The sequence below is a fragment of the Rhea pennata genome, chromosome 3 (genome assembly GCF_028389875.1).
Source record: "Rhea pennata isolate bPtePen1 chromosome 3, bPtePen1.pri, whole genome shotgun sequence".
Lineage (NCBI taxonomy): Eukaryota > Metazoa > Chordata > Aves > Rheiformes > Rheidae > Rhea > Rhea pennata.
Genome location: NC_084665.1, coordinates 49182988 through 49204962, shown reverse-complemented (window position 1 = coordinate 49204962; position 21975 = coordinate 49182988). Strand labels below are relative to the sequence as shown.

The following is a 21975-nucleotide window of genomic DNA, read 5'->3' as shown; positions in this document are numbered from 1 at the left end:
AATCTATCTGTCAGTGGTCATTCCCCTCCACTCCCTGCCAAAAGCTTTTGGCCCCACTATTTTACCTGACTGGTATTGGTCAAAGTGATGTAATGTTCTCAGAGACATCACGTTTGTATGGGTTTCATGAAAATCACTTGTTTTATGAAATAGAAAGTTCAGTTAGTTCTGGCACAGAGAAATGTTGATTCCTCTCCATACCTTAGAGACATTGGCCAGTATGAGCTTAGCAGTCAGCCAGGCAATACAAGTTGTTTCAATTCAATTACAGTATATGCAGCCTATTATACGATAAGACAGAAATCAGCCAAAGGACAAAGCTAGGGTTAGCCCAGCAGAGACACCAGGAACACGGAAGGGAACAGAGGAGCTGAAGCTGACACAGGGAGGTGAAGGAGATAGGGTACCTGCCTACAGAAAATCAGCTTTTTTAGATTTAGTGCTCACATAGCAACCTGCTACACGGCACCAATAGCCTCAGTGCTACTGATAGAAACAATTTGAAGTTTCACTATCATTAGAAGCCATCTTGGAAATTTCCTTCCAATAAAAGTTAAGATGAAGCTCAAATCTATAGAGGAAGCCACCTCTCTTCTCCCTCAAAACTACCAAAGTAATAAAATTTCAGTTTGAATTTTCTTGATAAATGTACATTAAAAGATGGTTATTTTTCAGGCATTTTATAACACATAAGCAATCCTTACAACCCTTACTTGTGATGAGAGCAAGATTTCCCCTCTTCAAAACATCTAAGAAACAGATTATATGCCTTGATGATCTCAGAAAAAGATCAGTTCAGAAGACTACAGACATGTTTAATTCTAACTTCTTCCTTTCCCTAACTACAAAAGCTAACCTCCTTAGTTTTTAAAAGCAACACTTTCAAGACCAACAGAAACTAAAAGATATCAGAATTTAATCCAACCTGCTCATAGAGAAAGCAGATTTAAAAAAAAAAAAAAAAAAAAAGTCTGAGGAAATATCCTTGATCAAAGTTTTTGAAAACATCTCCCATCTTTTCTTAAGGATGTTTAACAGCATATTTTGAACAATTATTCTGCAAAAAAAAAATAACAAAGACTCATTGTTCTTCCTTTTCTCAAACTCTGGGACACTTTCCCCACCAAAAGCAAAAGATTCAACTATTCTGTCAAACCACACCTCACTTGTTTACTCAGATTTTAAAACCAAACAATTTCTACCTTCCAATTTTTTTCATGAGGTTAGTTTGAAAAATATCACATTAAAGCCGATTGTCCAATTCGCTGTTTCACTGTTCAATTGTACTTTTGATTCCTTCAGACTTCAAACATTGCTCTCATTATCATTGACATGTCCATGGCCTTTTACAGTACCCCTTGAAAGTCAAACTGTCCCTGACAACTTCTAAAAGCAATATAATCTCAGCACACTTAAAAGAACTGGTGGAAGTCACAGCAAGCCCAGCCCTGCTTGCCTAGTCATCTCTGACAAACGAACACAGACTACTTATCAGCGTTACGCTAGCACGCGTAATCTGCACAGATTCAACCTTGCGCTTTGCCTCTTATAACTTATCCATGGATGGGTCTAAGCCATAAGCAAGATATGAACTTTTTGTTATGTCTTCTACAAGTACACGAATCTGCACTAATAAGCCCCTTTCCCCCCTCTTGTTTTTAAGGTAGAAGTGCTGCATGATCTGAAATCAGTCCTGGAAATGAAGCTCTGCTTTGTCTAGACTAGAATTCAGAAAGTGAAGACTAGCCTACTCCATCTAAACACACTAGTAGCTTTATTCAGAATCCTGGCCTAGACAAAGCTGTACGGAGCCCGTAAACAGCCATGGGTAACTGAGGTCTCTGCTATACTCGCAAGTAACAGGGCATCCCTGTGCAGAAGCAAGCGATTTGATTTCCTGAGAGGAAGAAGTTGCTATTTGAGAGAAGTCAGCAAACCAGCTGAAGATGTACAAAAAAGACACTTATGCAACAACGCACGTCTGATCTAGATGAATTTGAGTATTTTTGGTAAAATATCCACAAGTTTTTCCATAATCACCTGGCAGGCTTGAATACGACTAAGTTTGTATCCAGGAGATACAGTTAAGAATGTTCAAGTATTTTCATAAGTTTTAGATACCTGCAATAATTCAAATCATGTTTTAATTCTGAATTCTTTGACTATACATGTTAGTTTGAGAATCTTCAGATAAAGCTGACATCTTAATCTTGATCTTGAATGATTTCCTTAACATATAAAGTATATCTAACAACAATGGGAACTGCTTATTAGGAAGATATTCTCAAAATAGACCATGCTTTTTTCCAGATAAACTTCTCACCATGTCACCTGCACAAAGATTTATAAAGCTCATACAAACTATTCGCAAATCGGCATTACAGATAACGGTTACTGTGTTTAGTTTTTGTTACATATACTTAAAACTACATGTGTTCTTTTCACCTTTTTTGTCTGCTTCTGACATAACCATTAAATACTTTTTCTACATGCACCTGAGAATTAAAGAGACTGACCCCGACAAAACCTAAGTTATGCCTTCTTCTTTGCTCAGCCCTCACAACTAAGCTTGTTAGCTTTTTTCCACATTACAGAAACAAAATTGTTTGTCTATTTCCCTTTACTTATTTTGGCAGAAAGGAAAACCTTTTCCCACCTCCAAACTAGAGTCCAATGAAACCTGTACATACAAAACCAGTCTGTCACTTTTTAAAAAAATCTATTGTTCTCATTACTGCTATTCTGTTTGTAGCACCTTCTCTCACCAGTTATGTCAATTTGGCATCAATGTAACAGCACCAGAAGTACTGTCCTGCAGACCTCAGCTGTATGAGATGGCTTGGAAAGAAATAACATACTTGCCTTTGAGGTGCTTGCTTTGCCTATGCCTGCCAACCACAAGCTCAGACATAAACTCCTTCTGGATCAAGTATGCTGATGGAAGGGGCTCCCTTGGCTAGAAAAAATAGTTCCTACCTATTTGCTATGAAAATCTGGGGGAGATTTCCTTATAGTAACAATGTAGGGGAAATCATTTTTCCAATTTGTTTTCCAAAGAAGAAAAAATCCTTCTTATGGCAAGTCAGTAAAATAGCACAAACAAGACAGATAGATAGTATACCAGCTGGAGTTGCTTATCGGAAAGCACAGAAAAACAGCACCACTATTAGTCCAGAGAAAGCAGTGATGAGCAACTGAGCAATGGACCCAGCCAGGTCTGAAAGCAAAACGTTGTCTGCATCTATAGCCATTGCTCAGTTGTGACTATCAACACCAAGCAAGCCTATCAGTCAAACCCGGCGGCTTTCTGTTCTCACTGCGTACGATTGGAAAAGACCACTTGAAAAGAATCAACTAAAATCTTAGATGAATAGAAAAGTTAACAGAACATAAGGTACTGTCAGGATCGCGCAGTCATTTTAACTCATATTGTTCAATCTGAGGACTGCAGCATATCGTATCTCTACCATACTATACATTTCCAATTTTATCATTTAGTGGGATGATCAAGAGACATAATTCAACTTGGCATTTCAACACTGTCTTCAAGCTTCACTAGATTAAGAAGCACAAGTGAGAACTAAATGGCTAAACTTAAGCAAACGTGCTACCAAAGTAATAACGAAAGTAGTGAATAAGCACATATTCTGAGGTTATGGTTGAAAGCATATTATAGTACCTTCTGCCATTATCTACATACACAGAGATTATAATGTAACCAGTTCACTGCAGCCACTAGTTCAGCTCTAAGGGCTGAACTACAGGGTTATGAATACCTTTCACATACGGACTTTGCCACTCTTATTTTGAGACTAGTGTACAGCAACCCATCCTGTCTAAGAAAAGTCACTGATACTAAAGTTAACAGTCCCTCACTTTCTGAACATAGTAGCAAACTAGGAGGGCCTACTGACAACGGGTTAGAATTTAAGGTGTTGGCTGTAACTTATGTAAGACCCTAAAGGTAACTTTCACGAGTTCGTCTTGTGCTACAACTAAAACCACAAAGTCAAGCCTCTCTATAAAACAAATAGTATTCTCAGGAACAGTCCCGTGACTGAGCCTTGCCTTAACAATCCATGCACGATGACCTTCAAGACACACTGAAAAGGTCTTTCAAAGAAAGTACCTGGAACCTGAATTGAACTTTTTAATTTCCTTTGGACTGCTTAAGGACGTCCAGCTGAATGAAGAGTAACATATTGCTGCATATTTGGCCCATCTGAAACATATAAAGGGAAGAAAGTAGAGAGGGCTCCAAACATTTTCATAAGAACATGGATTTCTATGTTCAGGTCACCAATTCAAAATACAACTGTAATGGAAAGCTGTAAACATCTCTGGATTCCAGCTAACCAGCTTTCCAACGTCAACTGCCAAAATTTTGGATGCTCTTGAAACAGTTCCAGCAGATGGACCAAGGATTCATTAAGCTCGAGTTGAGTAACCCCCTCATCTTTCAGGTGCCTTTTGTCCATGCCAAAGACCGAAAGCAAACCCAGCAACTGCACAAGAATTTCTACTGTTTTCAAGCTACTCTCCTTTCTGCCTCACTGTTCACTAAGTGGGTGAACTTTATCAATGTTAAATCAGTGCAATGAAAAAGCATACAACTGTTCAGCAGTTAAACATAAATTATATCATTGTTAAACATTTCACTTGAAAGCTGTAATAAGCTGAGTACTTGTAAAAGCTGAAACTGCAACTGCAGAAGAAGTCTCATGAATTTACAGTCGCTATCGTGTGCAGGATTTTATCCTGCCTAGCCTTAAAACAAGCTCCTGTCGGAGGAGCCAGGACTTTGCTCCGCGTGTGTTTCAAGCAAACCCTCTTCTGCCCAACTTTTTCACGACGGATTTGTAACCAGCTTGCAAGCACGACAACTCAGTCTGCTGCCAGCGCAAGCTCCCGGCCAAGCCCGTCCGAGCCCTCCAAGCCACCGAGGTGGCAACACCCACCCGCGGGCGGAACGGGACTCGCGGCCGTGCCCGCTCCTGCGGCCCCGAGCCAGGAAGCGCCGCCGCCGCCGCCGCACACGGCCGGGCGCTCCCGGGCTCGCCGCCGCCCCGCCGCCGCCGGGACTCACCGTTGCTCGACTTGAGGTCCCGGTGCAGGATGGGGACGATGGCCTCGTCGTGCAGGTAGAGCATGCCGCGGGCGATCTGCACCGCCCAGTTCACCAGGATGTGCGGGGGGATGCGGCGGCCGCCGCGGGCGGCGGCGGCCGCCAGGGCGCGGTTGAGGGACCCGCCGCGGGCGAACTCCATGACGAGGCAGAGGTTGGGCTCCCGCAGGCAGACGCCGTGCAGCGCGATGATGTTGGGGTGCCTCAGCATGGAGAACAGCCTGGCCTCCCGCCGCACGCTCTCGGCCGTGGCCGTGATGTCCTCGTCGGGGTCCTGCCGCGCCGCCTTCACGGCCACCTCGCGGCCGCGCCAGGTGGCCCGGTACACCTTGCCGAAGCCCCCCACGCCGATGATCTCCTGCAGCTCCAGGTGCTGGAAGTCGATCTCCGTCAGGCTGCCCGCGGCGTCCCCCCGCCCGCCGCCGCCGCCGCCGCCCGCAGCGCCGCGGGGCTGGCGGGTCACGTAGTTGGCGGGGAAGATGCCGAGGCGGTGGCGGATCTTCCCCGCCCACCAACCGTCGTCGCCGGACACGGCCGCGTCCTGCGACAGCACCTCCACCACGTCCCCCCGCCGCAGGCTCAGCTCGTCCTCGCCGCTCGCCTCGTAGTCGTACAGCGCCGTCCACAGCGGGCACGGCCCCCCGCCGGCCGCCGCCCCGGCGCCCGGCACAGCCATGGCGGCGACCTCAGCCCCGGCGGCCGCCGCCGCCGCGGGGGCGCCCGGCCGGCCGCATCCTCACCTGCCGCCGCCGAGCGGGAGCCGCGGGAGGGGGAGGGGCGGCGGGGGGGCCGCCGCGCCGGGTCGAGGGGGCGGGGCCTCAGGGTCAGGGGCGGGGCCTGCCGCCGCCCCGCCCCGCCCCACGGCCGCCGCCGCCGCCGCCGCGCGGCCCGCAGGTAGGGCGCAAGCGCGCGTGCGGGGAAAGCGAGGGCGGTGGAGCCCCGCGACCTCACTCCCGCCTCCCTCCCCTGCAGTAGCGGATTGGCCGCCGGCGATCACGTGGAACCGAGGGCCGGGAGGGAGGGGCAGGGGGCGAGGGTCGGAGCGGGCGGGTAGGTAGGCAGGTGCCGCGCGCCCGCCCACGCGCCCGGGCTGCTTCAGGGGGCGGGGCACCGCCGGCGCGCGGCTCCCAACGGTCCCGCCCGGCGAAGGGAGGGGAGGGGGCGGCATAACGGCCCCGGCGGGCGCGCCGTGGTGCTGTGGGAAGCCGTGGCGCTCGGTGTGTGGCGAGCTCCCGCAGCCAGAGGCTTCCGCTGGGCGTCCCGGGAGGCGTCCGCGGTCGAGGGGTTCGTGCCGCTGGTGGCGATGTTGCCGCTCTCCTTCCCTGTGCTATCTTGGGACTTCACCCGAAGCAAAACCAAGCTGTTCTTCAGAACTCAAGCTTCTTACTTCTGCCGCGGACGCACGCCTATCTCATATCTGTGTACTTCCACCCTCCTTCACCACACACCGGTGGCCTCCCGTGCTCGCTACTCATTGCCAGTCTTTTCTGCCCGTCTGCCCTGCCCGTGCACAGACTGAGAGGATTTCAGCCCTATATGGCGGTGATTAGGCCACCCTTTCGTTAGGAGTTTGTCGGAAAACCAGCAAATGCGTTGCACTTGCTGTATCTGGATAAAGATCTTCCTGGTGTTAGCTGGGAAACTCATGCTACTTTCTAAACTACCATAGTTGTTTAACTGGAAGTTAGAAGGAAGTGCGTAGGCTGGGGACATACTGTCTTTCCCCTCAACACTGCGGGGAATGTGTTTCAAAGTTTAACAAGGTCTGGTTTCATCTGTGGGGTTGGTCCCTTTGTGCTGTGGAGCCTGTGGTTCTGCATGCAGCTGCTGCCAGGAGAAGCCCCAGGTGGAAACTGAGGCAGACAGAAAAGACCTGGGGAAGATGCCAAACCACACTGCTTGGGAGTGATGAATGCTTCTCAACTTCTTGCATAAAAGCCCACATCCAGTGCACTGTACATCCCTACATAAACATGAAACTTGCAACTGTGTATTGCAAGATTTATGTTCTGGTATCTAGATTGTCATTCAGAAAATTAAAATTATAGTACAGAAAATTCATAGATTCTTGTTTATCTAATTGTCTATGCTATGACTAGTTCTTCATATAAGGCAAAAATAAATTTAGATACGAGGTGACTTACTGAACCGTGTTAACCAAAAAGAAAGAATGTTGAACCAGCATGCCTATCAAGTCTTTTCCCATTTCCTTTAATATAAGAGAATGCCTTGCAGCTATTCAGAGAGATAATTATAACTCTTATCTGCATATTTGCCTTATTATAAAAGCCATAAAGTATGTTGTAATACAAGCATTCTGCCACACAAATTCCACCTTGAACTTCATCTGTTATCTAAAGGAATCTGCAGGAACTAATTAACTGTGGAATGTTTTAGGTCAGACAAGGTATTTGTTGCAGTACAGTGAAAAGTTTAAATATTTATTTAGTTATTATTCTAAAATTTGCTCTTTGAAGTACCATTATCCAATAGCAATTGCTACAATCGCATTATTCTTTGTTCGATGGTTCTGCAGCACCTAGCACTCTAAAGATCTTGGTCTATAACTGTTATTCCTAGGTTTTCTAATATTAGAAATAATTTTAAAAAGAATAATATAACATGCCTGTAGCTTTTCTCATGGCACCATCTAGTGGATTTATCGTTAAGAAGAACAGACTATAGAACTTGTAGTAAAGTTTACTGCTCCATTTGTTGTAGACTTCTCTTGAAAAATCTGTGGTCATGTTTTGCATCTTTGGCACCCAGGTAGGCTAGGTATAATACTGTATATTTGCATTTTGTCTGGAACATATACTCTTAGCTGGTAATTACAGGACCTCTTCATTCTTGTCTATAGCATTATATCAAAAAATGTTTGGTGTCAACATTATCCAAATGATGAAGATGAGGTGAAAGATTTGAGTAATAAGCAGACGTGTCAGCCTGATAAGGTCGAATGTCATATAAACTCCCATCAAAATTCACCACCTAGGGGGTCCAAAATATTAATCTGTATGAGTTAGAGGTATCAAAAAAACAGAAAGGAAGCTTTGAAGCAGCTCTTCATTTTCACCTTTGTTTACCCTGCTCTTTTTTTTTTGGAGGTGTGTGTGTAAATGTTTTTATTTGAGAACATGTATAAGGAAGACATAAGCTCAGTGGTTTCTGAAAAATAAACTTGTTGAATTCTCCCATATTAAAATATTATTACTTATAGCAGGCTATTGTACACGATGCAGTCATTAAGTCTGTGTTAACAAAATGTTGTCTTTGAAAAGATTCTCTCTTACTATGCAAAGGGTGAAATAAAAATTTCCATTCTGCAAGGGAGAGATTTAAGTAAGATGTGTTTAAAGGAGTAGCACATAAGGCCCTGGTAGAACGGTACCTGCTTAACACAGATCAACAGACTTAACAAGGACAAACCAAAGAAATACTCAAAACCTATGGCTATGGGTCCATGAACATCTTAAGTTACTAGTGCTGCCAAAGAAAGCAGTCTCATCGCTCCCCCATCTCCTCCCGTTCATTTATACTGTTGTATCATCCCTCCCATTACATGAACACAAGCATTCGGTGTGGCCATGCAGTGAGCAACAGGAGGAACTGCGCCGAGATATGGTGAATTACCTCACAAGTATGTCTAATATTATCTTTGTTCTCTATCATTTTCTGCAAAACACATACGAAGCACACAGAAGTGGGTTATTCCATTGAGCTGTAGCCTGAGTCAGGGATGATGAAGGTTGGTTGGTCAAGACATAGGTAAGTGGCTTGACTGCCTCCAATTTCATGCACATTTCACTTCCTGCATGAGACTGACTGCAGTAAAAGTCTATTAAGACAAACAACAACAACAACAGAAGGGGCTGATGAGACACGAACCCCTGAATTCACAGCTACCTGATGATGGCAGAGGATGGAAGAAAAGGGGCTGCTGTGCAGGACCAGCGCTAGTGGCTGTGGGTCCTTCTGCCCCATCCTTCACCATCTGTGGTCTCCTCTGCTCCCGTCTTGCACTTGGCTCCTTTCAGGGCTACTCCCACCCGCTTTGCACACCTCTTCCTCGAACACCCCTGCTGTATGACAGCTCCGCTAATTTGAGGTGAATCGTCACGAAAGTCTTCAACAAAAGACAGACTGTGTTTTACCTTAAACGCCTTCTTCAAAGAAGCTTTTACGGAAACGTCCCTCCTGCCTGCCAAAATAAGCACAAAACTGTCAAACACGAGGGGCAGAAGCTGGACGGCGCCCACACCTGAAACACTCACCAAGCGCCAGGCAGAGTTGGCAGGAGGTGAGGGAGCACGAGGGGCTCGCGGCAAGGCGCGGACGCTGCCGTCGCCCCGCCGGGCAGTGCCGGGCAGCTCGGCACTCGCCGACGCGCCGGGCGGCGGCGGCGGCGGGGCGGGGCGGGGCGGGGCGGTGGGATGCTCGGCGGCGCAGGGCACCATGGGAGAATCCGCAGGCGCCCGGCATGGCGGCGGCGGGCGGCGGCTGAGGAGGGGCGGCGGGCGGCCGCCATGGTGTCGCCGGCGGCGCGGCTGGTGGCGCAGGGCGTGTGGGCGGCGCTGACCGGCGGCTGGTACCACGACCCGGAGCAGGGCGCCTTCACCAACAGCTGCCACCTCTACCTATGGCTCTTCCTGTTGACGCTGCCGCTGGCCCTGCACCTGGTGAGCCCCGGCGGCGGCGGCGGCGGCGGGGGTCGCGCGGCGACGCCATTTCGCGGCGGGGCCCGGGGGCAGCGGACCGCGCCGCGGGGCTGCCTCCCGCGGCGGGGCGGGCTGGGGGGGGTCTTCCCTCCCTCCCTCCGGTGTCTCCTGTGTGACCCCCCGGCGCGGAGGCAGCAGGCAGAGCCGCGCCGGCGTAATGCAAAGGGGTGAAGCGACCGGTTAAACCGACGGGTCGGGGAGGCCCATCGCACTGGGCCTGGCGGTTCTGCGTCTCGGGGGTGACCCCCTGAATGGGCTCGGTGCAGCGGTCCGAGGCCTGGCCTCTCCGTCCTGCTGAAGCCGTCGGATGGGAGTACCTCTGGAGGCGTGCGAGACTGATCTACAGACATGAGGAATGAACAGAGGTCAACCTGGGTACCAAATTTGCCTTTAGAGACATCTATTTTGAGGTCTACCCCCAGCCTTTTCTGCTGAGAAAGGTTAAATCAGTGGAAAAATCCAAATACCAATATAATTAATATGCTTACTGAATGTCACTGGTGAGTCACATTGCTTTTCATGATACACAGCTCCCTTTGTTCAAAAAATTAAAAACTCCCCCAAAATAATTTCAAAAACTAGGATTTGTTTGCTAAACTTTAAAATCTATTTTTTTTTGAAAGCTTGAAACTTTTACTCTATTTTTGTGTGCACTTTCCTACTGTGTTAGGAAAGCTTAAAAATACAGTTTGCTGGATCATTGCATCACTTTATTGGTATAATCTTCAGTGTTGCTTATTATTGCTTCTGCTGGAAAAAATTACTACTCATTTGGTTCTTATGGTAACTCCTAAATTGTTAACTAATTTCTATAGAATGTTTTTTTTTTTTGGGGGGGGGGGTAAAAAGTTCTAAAAAGGTGCCTGGCCCAAATGGTCAGATATTCGCCTGATTTTCAAAAGCAAGGAGCATTCACGAAGTTGTCAGAAATCTCTGTGAGATATAATTTTGGCATCTTTAAAAATCAGTCACTTTACTACATTTGTGGCATGGATTGCACTGCGTTCCTCTAAGCATTGCCTATGGAGTTGAACCAAGATAACAATACAACAGTGTTTTCTGAGCAACTAGGTCTATTTTGTATATCCACCAGCAAGTGTCTTACGTTGTAGAAATTACTGTCAGTGGTATGTGTAGTAAAAAAGAGAAAAGCTTTTCTTCCATTTGATATAAGTAGGGATGTATCTGGAAGAATATGTATTGCCATGTGGGAAATACCTCAAAAACTGGTAGCATGCAAGAAAGCATACAGAGTTGCGTAGAAAGAACACTGGGATCCAAAGATAGTAGGTTAGAACTACGATAAGCAGTGAAAGTTATTTAAAGGAAAGGAAAGATCTGATTTATCTATTAAATTTATCTCTCTTTCTCATGGGTTTCATATTTATTTATCCAGATGGACTTGCTTTTGTGCTGATTGGCTGACTTTCTGATGAATCATTTGGTTAAATGCAAGAGCTCTGTTCTTGAGCTAATGTATCACTATGGGAATTTTTTATCCTCGATAGCGGTAATGCATATATTATGCTGGTTGGTCTTCATAAGCATTATGCAAGTTAGATATGTTCTTGCCTCTTGAACCTGCTTTTTAATTAAAAGTTTTCTTTTGGGTTTTATATTTGGTAAAATTTGGGATGATATTTGCATTACACACACACACTTAACACCAATAATTTTGGATTCAGCTAAAGCTGTTACTGGCATCCTTGAAATGGTAAAATCAAAACAAAACAGAATACTATTTAAAAAAAATGGCTTTGTTCTGGATCGTCTTAATCGAGCCTTTGTCAAAGTCGGAAAGTCACGTTGAAACATTTTGAGTTCAATGGAATATGAAAATTCATCCAACAATTTTGAGATTTTTCCCAGTAGGTCAGCTGAGACATGTGGACAAAGTAGGGTCAGGAAGCTTATAGTATCAAGGTGTTTCTGTTGTGTAGACTGAGGATTTCATTCTATAGCATTGTCAGCATAGCTTGCTTTGCATTAGCTATTATTAAATAGTTCCATTATTAACTTCCCTACTTTTGAAAAGGCACATCCATGTGCATAGAAAAATATTTGGAGCATCACTGCTATTAAAAAAAACTTTCAAAATAGTAATGAGAGCTCTTGTAATTTTGCTTTGTCAAACATCATAATGAATTATGAATTCATTACTTTATTTCACCAAACAGCACAGGATTTCCAGATGCTCTGTGCATGAAAATAGCAGCACTTGTCATAAAAAGCACCTTGGCTAAATTCAGCCTTGGTAGAACACCACTGAAGCAGAGAGATGACTTTCAGAATGCTTGTACTATAGCTTATTTTACATGCTGCAGGACAGTGCATATCCACATTTTGATGAATCATCAAAATGGTTTAGTGTGTGTTTCTTCTGCCATTTTTTGGACAGAGAACTCTCTTGAACTTACTGTTTTTTAAAGACTCGTTACTTCTTTTGCATTAGGTTTTAAATTCATACTATAATAGCATAAATACAACATGGCATTGTAATGGTATGGGCACACAAACAAATTACTTAAAAGTAAGCACTAATTGAACTAGCTGCATGTCAGCTGCTTCCAGTCCCATTTGACCACACTTTTCCCCACTTTATCTTTCAGTAAAGGTAAGGATGCATATACCTCTATGAAAGAGGGGTAAGCTACACTGTACTGACTGTATTTACAGTGAGGTAGGATGAACACTTGAAACTGAACTTACTTCCTTGTAATTTTATTCACTGCCTATTTTTCCACATTTTTACACTGTGTAGTGGACATCTCTAAGTTATTAACTGAAGATAAATTATCATCAAAATATTTTTCTTTTGCCTCAATATCATATTTCCTACTCTTTCTTCTGCAAGTCTTACTGTGTTAGCTGACTGTATATTTATTTGCCAGCTCACTTAGGGTTCTGTGGCATACCAAGATACCAAGGCCCAGGCATAGCACCATCTAACTTTAGGTGACTCAGACAGCCAGCATGAGGTGGACCCAGCTGTATCCCAGCCAATTTTAATTATTCAGTTCCATTTACAAGCTTTATTACTTTGTTCAACGATGACACATCTCTATGTTAGGAAATACATGTTTCGGTCACCTTAGGGTAGAGGCCTACAATATAATGACATAAAACTTTTTTATGTTTATGCTGCTGTGGAAACATTCTAAAAGTTTAGAAACATTGGTGGTTCAGTGCCCATACTAATCATTTTTTCCCTGTCAAATGTATTGAATTAGGAATACACTAAAATAATGCAAAGTTAGTTTTTGCCTTTGTACAAACTGAATAATATTAGCAGAAATATGAAGAATTTGGCCATTCGTCTGGGATCTCTGGACAGGCAGAAGTCCCAGTCAAATGCCCTCCCAGCATGGGCACATCAGCTTTGTGTTGCATTTGCAGTAGTAAATCAGGCCACATCTGGAATGTATAAACCTATATTTCTGCCTGTGACCCCAATATGTTCTGCTGCAGGGAATAACAGTGGAAGCAACTGGAAAACAAAAAGTATATCATGGTGGAGCCTTTAACTGGATAAGAGCAAGGAAAGCCAGAGCTACAGCTTCCACAGAAACTTGTGGAATCTCATGAAGCTGTTCTCTAATGGATTTGGGCCTGTGAATGTTTTTTTTTCTAGTTTCTAATAGTGTCAACTCAGCTGAAGCTTTTCCTGTGACTGGGGCATTCAGAAGGCAAGATTGCTGTGTGGGTTCCTCATTAATATAGGAGGTGTGTGTGCGTGCTCAGTGGGGTGTGTTCTACCAAAGTGAGTTAAAAGTGGCCACAGAACTAATTAATTCAGCAGAGGGGATAGAGGGAGGCGATGGATACATAGACACATGGTGTGATTATAAAGCCTAATTTCCATAGGAAACCAGGCTAATTATAACTGTAACACATCAAAAGTGAATCTATCATGTAATTCCTTGGTGGTCTATAATTTAATTCTTCCTTAATTCAGGCAGATTTTATAGCTTTCATGTATCAATACTTGGGAACACCAACCATAGTGATATGAACACATAGGCAGTTTTGGAATTGTGAGCATGCGTACTGTATGTGGGGCAGACCTGCAGGGAGATGCCAGTGAGGCACAGGGTGCCTGCCTGGGCAGTCTGGTTACAGGGCAGGGGTGATGGCGTGCAGCGTGCAGCATTTGGCAAAACTGGGCCTCTTTTTCACTTTGAAATTTGAGAAGCTTCCTTTGATTCTTTCTTTCTTGTAGTGTGCTCCACACAAACATATACCGTGTTATGGTAAGTTTATTCTTTTGTACTCTCTTGACAATATTCCTGCAATGAGTGTTAAGCTTTAGGAATGTCACCTATCAAGCACTTCTTTCCCACTGGCTCATTTATGCTGAATAATGATGTATTCTAAGGTGTTATTTAATAACGAGTGGTCAGTCTGTGCTTTTTAGTGAAAAGGAGAAGAGATTCCTCAGAAAGTGAACAAATCCCTCATTTGAACAAATCCTTACAAATAATTGGCTATCATTCTCTGTGAAACCCAACATTATTTTTCTTCTTCTTTTTTTTTTTTTTTTTTTTTTGCAAATACATTACTCATAGTTTAGTTACAAAATACAAATTCTTTAACCTTATCCACCAGAATTTCTACTCCAAGCGTTGTCTTGCAGACTGATGCTCTTTCTGGTCCAGGTTCAGTGAAGACATGAAGGATATGCTTAATTTTGGTATGTGCATAGTACCATGAAGTACTCTAACAGACTAAGCCTCAACTTGTAGAAAGTAAATGTATTTCTCATTAGGTGTCATTAGTAATGCCTACATGCTAAATAGTTTCTCCACCTTTAGATTCTTGATGTATGAATCAGAATAGTCCTAAAAAAGGATATACCTGAAAATTTTCACGTCTACGTCTTGAAAGTATACAGCGTCACTTAGCCAAAAGCAGAAAAGCAGCCCACTCAGTTATAATTTCAACATCAAGAGAAACACTGTGCTTGTTTTAGCAATGAAGTAAGGATGCCTAATTCATGTCCATTCCTCACCTACATGTGGTGAGCGTGTTTTTTTTCTGAATCTGAAAAGATTTCTAAGCTAAAGACTTCTCATCTTTTACATCCAAATGCTGCTTCAGCTTCAAAGCTGGTATTTAAAATGAAAGATTTAGGACCCAAAGTAAAGACTGTTCTTAAAAATTAGCCTCAGTAGACTTTAAGCAGTCCTTGAATATTGGGAGTCTTCCTTTTTGCTCCTGCTACAGTTTGCGCAGGAATATAGTAACACTATTTAAACAAAACAAAACAGTAAGAGATTTCATTGTGAGCCCGCAACTGAACAGAAACAATTCATAAGGGCATTCCATGACTATAATAGTAAGGGCTTTGGCTCTTCAATGATAACTGCAACTATCCATTGATATGATTCTCCCTTTACAGTAAGAAAGTACTTACATATGAAAGTGTTGTTAGTATGTCATATCTATGAAAGGACTTTTCAAGCTTTGGTCGAATTATAATTCATTTTAATGACTAGGAGATATGGTGCTCATCACAGATCAGCAGACAGATCGCAGACAGCTGCAAATTAACAATTATGAACATTTAAAAAAAGAGTTCAAAGAGGCTGGCTGTCTAGATGCATTTTATTCACTTGTTTTGACTAGTTCTGTTTAATTATTTAAAGTTCTTTATCAATGAAGATATCTAGAGACATGCTGTGAAGTGTTAGTAAAATGAGATTGAACTACAGCACTTTACTCTTAAGTCAGAACTGAGAAGCAGAGTAAGATGACAGAATTTTTGGAAGGGGATTTCCTGTTTGTAGATAGTTTCATTTTGTGTGTGCATTTTTATAAGCACGTGATTTAGAAAAGGTTGCAGCTACAACTAGCCTGGGAATGGGGTAGTTTATTGATTGTGAGATTTTACTGATTTTGTTAAGAAAGGAGTTAACATCCATAGCTAGGCAAAAGAAGAACTTGTACAATGGTTTAAAATTTGAGCCAATCTTTACAACATGCTGGTAAGCGAGACTCAAATATGCTGTACAGAGAGGCAATACTTGGATTTGCAAAACTCAGTAGAAGTACAAATAACAGACAATATGAAATAAAACAGTTTTGAAAATGAATTGGAAAATTTTAGTGGCATCTTCTGAAAATAAACTATTATAATAATTTCTTTATTATTCTTTTCTGTAGGCTTTCCCACCGAATACCATCACAGTTTTTGTATACTGCAGCTCGGTGACAGTGTTCTTCACAATAATAAAGGTGATCAGTTACCGTCTGCATCTTATGTTTGATAAAGGTGAAGTAATTCAACAAAAGATCTCAAGAAAAAATGGAAGGCAATGTAAAGATACAGAAGTCCCAAAAGGAAACACAGTTAAACCACCAAATTGTAGGTAAGTTTTTCACTGCACAGTTTGACAAATTTCATAAAAGGAGTAGGTGTGCACCGTGGTCTTGCATAGCAGAAATCTGTTGACTGTAAGGAAACTCCTTACAGTTGTGTAAGGAACAGCACTTCTTAAGACCTGCTTACTGTTTTTGTGTTTGGTGACTCCAGCATACCTGTGATGAAGCACCTGATCCAGGAGTGGGGCAGTAGCTGGGCTTGATGAAGGGAGAGGAAGGCAGAGAAAGAGACCTGTTTTGGAGGTGATGAAAGATCCTGGGAAAGAGCTGGAAGAAGCTTTCTAAGGAAGTCTAAGTGCTGGAGGAGCGGTAGAAAAGCTTTTCCTGGTGTTACATCTAACCTAAAGAAGTTTAAGAGTCAGGGAGAAGAGCTCTGTCTTCATCAGAGAGAATAAAGTGCCAGGCTCTTCTGTAATGAAGTAGGTCCTTTTAGGATGAGGCTTTTTCCAGCAAGATCCAGGAAGCACTTTAGCAAGGTTCAAGCCCCTGGGGCAGCTACTCACTAAGAGGTGCAAGGAAGCACTTGGCTCCTTAAAATGCTAGAATGAGATACAATAGGTCTAGAAAGTGCTGTGGCTTAGGCTTGCTAAAGGCTGTGTGTTACTCTACATGTATATGATAAAGAGATTGCATTGTTACTAAAGTCTGTCTATGTAATGCATTACCTTAACTGGAGAGGATTCTGGTTCTAAGAAAACCTTGGGTAATTGCTTGGGACTTACAGGAACATAGTGAAATCCTTGCAATGCTGACCTGGGAAGAAGGGAGGAAGTGACCTGCACCTGTTGGCCAAGAAAATACTTCATGCCCTGGCTTTAAAAGCCTGAGAGCCTATTGCCTTTGCGTGCTTGTAGTAGTTTCTCTATCTGTGACCAAACGTAGATGTGTTGGTCTCTTCCTCCCTTACTTTTTCGTAACTACCTGTGATTCTTCTGTAGTACTGTTCATGGGGAAAGCTGGAGATGCTTCTATTTTTCAGGGGTTATTTAATAGGTATTTTAGCCTCTTCTGTCTATAAGGAGCCAAATACTGTTTATGCTGAAAATAAACTCTCAAAGTTGATAAGGCTACATCCAAACTGAGATAACATTAAAGGGAAAATAGCATTGGGCTAAAGACTAGTATTATTTTTTTCCAGATTTATGTGTGTGTAGAATATTCCTGTGTGTTTACTGAAAATCTATGGAATACATTAAAACTGAGCTCTCCTGCTGGGTTTACAAGCTTGAGTCACACAGAAGCAAATGAAGCTGGCAAGCAGCTTTCAGTCTTCCCGAACACTATGGCAGATGTGAAAAATTCTGAAGTAAGGTACATCCAAGACTGTTTGCAGCACTGAAATGCCCAAACAAAGCTTAAACTGAGTGGGTTTGTTATGACTGCCAGCAGAAAGCTCTATATGAGTGAACTTACTTTGCTGTTTTAGTGCATTTGCAGTCCCTACTGAGAACTCTGCTACTGTTAAGGCTATGCAAGTTACCTATTAGAAAACTTATCTGTATATAGTGATGCTACTGTTCTTTTATGTCTTTACACACAAGTCTGTGCTACGCTCCTAGCAGTGACGTTGCTATTCCTGTGTATCACCAACTCACAAATCTATTTCCTATTTACAGACAACTGATACAGTAATTTAAGAGGTCCATCTATTGTTCTAAGTTTGTTGAAATTTAAATGGAACTTAAGTGTTTTCCTATTTAATGAAACAAATACAAACTTTGATTATTCTGCCATTTTTTAAACTGAGAAGTTGTTATCCCTTAAAACTTGCATGTTAAATCCTATAACATGTTCCTCTTACAAGGTCGTAGTCACAAAACTCAATTATTTAGCCCTTGATCAGCAAATAAAAATTTTTATACTTTGATTAGGTGGATGACAGAAACTTTTAAACAGACCCTGGTAGTAGGCAGGTTACTTGAAGTTTTTGAAGCCAGCTAAGTACAGAAAAAGTCTGTGGGAAGATGACTGGGACTTACAGGTAAATGATCTGATGGATTATACATGTCTATAATGATTTTTTAATGCTCATAATGCATAATGGCTTTAAAAACAGTATAGTGTTTTAAAAGTGAATATGGAAAAAAAAAGCTCTTTTTGGTATTTTACCATAGCAATGATTTTTTCAACTAAATATTTGTTGTATTACACCTGAGAAACAGAAAATGTGTTTGTTCTCATTTAGTAAGTCTTGTACAGAAATATTTGTCTATGTCCACTGAAAAAAATAGTAGAAGTACAGAAAGAATTAGTGGATAGCTGAATGCATCCACGAATGAAATGCTTATTACTTCAAGCTGCCTCTAATATGTGCATTGTTAAATTTAATCTCTTTGAAGAGATGTCATTACATTCATTACATTTCTTATAGCAATATCCCACTTTCCTACAACACCAGAATCATTTTAAATGAGGAAAAAAATGTTTTTAGGAAGTCTCCTTGGAAAGGATCAATAACAAAAGGAATTATAGTAATTTTCAGCACTGGTCTTTTAGAAGTGAAGAAACATGCTGTCACTTGATCACATTGTCCTGTTGATTCTCATTCTGTTATTATTCTTCAGGTTCCTCACAGATTCATTGCGATCCTCTGATTTTTCTTTTTCTCTTTTTTTTTTGCTTCCTTTTCCCTCTGTTTCAGCAATAACATGGGAGATAATGATATAATTGCTGAGATCAACCAAAATGACTCTACTCCAACAAGTGACAGCAGTTCAAGAGTGCAGACTCTCCACTCACAGAACTCATCTGGAGTGATGGTTAGTATGCTGTTTTCTGTTGTAGTATTTTCATTTTGTGCAATACACCGCTTACCATATGGATTTTTGTATTGTCAAGTACTTATCACTTAAAGCATAGCTCTGCCGATAAACAGTAGGCAGTGATTCCCTGGAGGCACTTTATATACAACTGGTGTTGGTTGGCCTTAGCCTTTTCCCAAAGGCTTGAGTTTGCAAAGCCGTAGATTATTCTGTAAGCCTCTGGAGCGGTCTGTCTGCTCTGTAAATGCCAAGTGGCCTTTGTAAATCTTGCCAAAAGCACCTAGTGTTCACAGCTGCTTTCAGAGAAGGGATAGGCTTGTGTACAGTGAAAAAAGGATATGTCTACTGTGCATTGCTAATGCAATCAGAGCAGCCTGTCATTGCCTTGGAAGGGATCTACTCCTGGAGTAGAGTAGTAAGCATAAAAAAAATGTGATTTAAATCCAGGAGATGTCTACATGAGGTTAAAACATATATATGTTCCAAGCCACTGGTCACGCTTCTTAAATCAGTAAAGAATATGAAGAGATGAAGATGGTGTACATACATGTTATATTAAAGAAACAATAATAAGAAACAGTCATGAGAAGGTTGAAGAGTCAAATATTCAAAAATTAAGAAACAGAATGAACACTATCTGTGTAGGCTTAAGCTGCTCCCCATGTATAATGATAAAATCTTTAATTATGTGATCCAATGCTATTTTTTCTACAGGACTCCTGCCTCATTCAGTGCAGAGGATGGTTAGTGATCTCTAAATAAGAAGCTTTTTGATCTTTCATTGTCTCCATTCTCTCCCTCCCGCCTTTGCTTCCCTATATACTGCAAACTATTTAAACTCTGTTTTGAATCAGAATTATTTCCTCATTTTCTAGAGTGGTTTTAACTTTCTGTAGCATCTGTGTTATTCACAGACATTAACAGTTTTCTTTTACCAGGTGAAATATTTCTCACCTTGTTTCTGTCTCAGTCCCTGCAGTATTCTGTTTTTTTGTCCATTTTGCCTCTGCAAACTAATTTCCCCTTGGGACCCTATTCCAATCTCCTATTTCCAAATGTATAGATCAGGTCTAGTCAAACCTACCTTCTTTCCTTGCTGCCAGCATGCTACCATGAGTTTGCAGGAGATGCTTATTATTTTGTCTTAGTTTTTTGTGCCTGTCAGCCAGAGGAGAGGAAATGGCACATTAATTTTTCTCAATAACTTTTTTCTAGTTATAAATCTGGGATGTTCAGTTTGGAGTGCTGAAGTATGCATCTAGAGTATTGTGTCCAGGTTTGGGCTCCTTAGTGCAAGACAGACATTGACATGCTGGAGTTAATCCAGCAAAAGCCACCAAGATGACTGGGGAAAAGGGGTACATGTTGTATGAGAACATGCTGATGAAATGTTTTAGCCTTGTAAAAGCTGAAAGGAGAACTTAGTGCTGTCTCCAGCTACTTAACGGAAGGGTATAGAGAAGACTGAGCAGACTTTTCTCAGAGGTGGGCAGTGACAGGGCAAGAAGCAATGGAGACAAGTTGGAACATAAAAAATTTCAATTGGATCTAAAGATTTTTTTTTACCATGAGGGTGGCTAGACACTGGAAGAAGTTCTCTGGAGAGGTTGTGGAAACTCCATCCTTGGACATTTCCAGGATGCTACTGAGCACTGCCCTGAGCAACCTGCTGTAACGATCTACTTCGAGTGTGTTGGGCTGGGGAGAGAGTTGGACTAAATGACTTCAGGAGGTTGCTTGCAATGTAAATGATTCTAAGATAATTTAATGGATTTTCCCTCTAGTGTTTTATTGAGAAATTGCTACCAAGGGCTGGAGTGAACACTTTGGTGATTTGGAAACATATAGCTTGAAAAGGGAAATAGATGAATGCATTCTATTCCTTAATGATTTTTAAAAAGCCCCAAAACAAAAAAGAACAAACAACAACAACAAATAACAGAAACTGGATTAGAGACTGCAAGGTATCTTATAAAATCTTAGATTTTTTTTCTCCCCAAGCATCACAGATCTAATTGCAGTGATGCAATTTGTAGCCTGACTGTTCAATAATCATCTCCGTTCCTCCTCCTTTCTTCTTTTTCCTTCCTTCCCTCCTGGCGTTATGTGCAAGGAACAAGTCCAAATTTCAGTCATGTTTAGCAACTAATACTATACTTAATTTAGCAACCAATACTATAATTAACCTCTGATCAGATGACTATGGCATCGGTATTTTTTTTCTAATAATATTGAATAGAAACCCATACTAATTTTGCATGGTTTATTACTCTTTAGGAGCTGCCAACACGTGAAACTATTGAAGATCTCAAAGGTACCTTGAAAGCTTTATAAAACTCTTTAAACCTTTATTTAACCATTTTTTGTCGTTCTCTCTCCCCCCCCCCCCCCCCCAAAAAAAAAAAAAAAAAAAGAAAGAAAGAAAAAAGAAAAGGCACACAAGACTCCACAGCAGGTTCTGTCATGTCTCATGTTAGGAGCTTTATGGAAAACCTCAAGAAAACAATCTTAAGGGAATTCTAACAGAGTAAATTCTCAGCTGTTAGCCAAGCTCTTTGGGCCACAACTTCTTGGTGGGTGTGGAAGCAGCTTCCCTGTTTTGATATGAGGAGATAGAAGAAGCCTTTGTTGCATATTCTTGGGAAGCTCTGTGTCCTCTGGAAGGCATTGAAACAGGAAGCCACAGCTCAGCTCCCATCTTAAAGGCCTTAAACGCCATCTGACTGTAGACTCTTCTTGCCATTAATGACCCTTAGCTCATTAACACAAACATTTCCAGCTAAACGTGCTCTGCCTACAGATCCAATCACTGAGGTGTCTCAGCATATTTAATGATTCTTCTGTTTTGTGAAAGTTGATCCCTATATGCTGTGAGACCGTTTAGATATTACACAAGGTGATGTAACTAACTTTTGCCGCATTGGTTTATTTTTTTTCTTCTATCTCTAAGTGAGAATAATTCTAGGTAAAACGTTTTAGTTTTGTTGTT

The 21975-nt window shown here is 42.3% G+C and overlaps 2 protein-coding genes across 2 annotated transcripts in view; one reads left to right on the top strand and one right to left on the bottom strand.

Annotated features, from left to right (window-relative positions):
• Window positions 1-5801, bottom strand: part of MAP3K21 (mitogen-activated protein kinase kinase kinase 21) — a 40756-nt gene extending 34955 nt beyond the window's left edge. Inside the window, exon 1 of the mRNA XM_062573686.1 lies at window positions 5087-5801. Within this exon, the coding sequence (XP_062429670.1) occupies window positions 5087-5801 (715 nt within the window). The remainder of the gene's footprint in view (window positions 1-5086) is intronic.
• Window positions 5802-9651: 3850 nt separating this feature from the next.
• Window positions 9652-21975, top strand: part of PCNX2 (pecanex 2) — a 161362-nt gene continuing 149038 nt past the window's right edge. Inside the window, exons 1-4 of the mRNA XM_062572269.1 lie at window positions 9652-9804; window positions 16006-16211; window positions 18866-18983; window positions 21264-21300. Coding sequence (XP_062428253.1) covers window positions 9652-9804; window positions 16006-16211; window positions 18866-18983; window positions 21264-21300 — 514 coding nt within the window. The remainder of the gene's footprint in view (window positions 9805-16005; window positions 16212-18865; window positions 18984-21263; window positions 21301-21975) is intronic.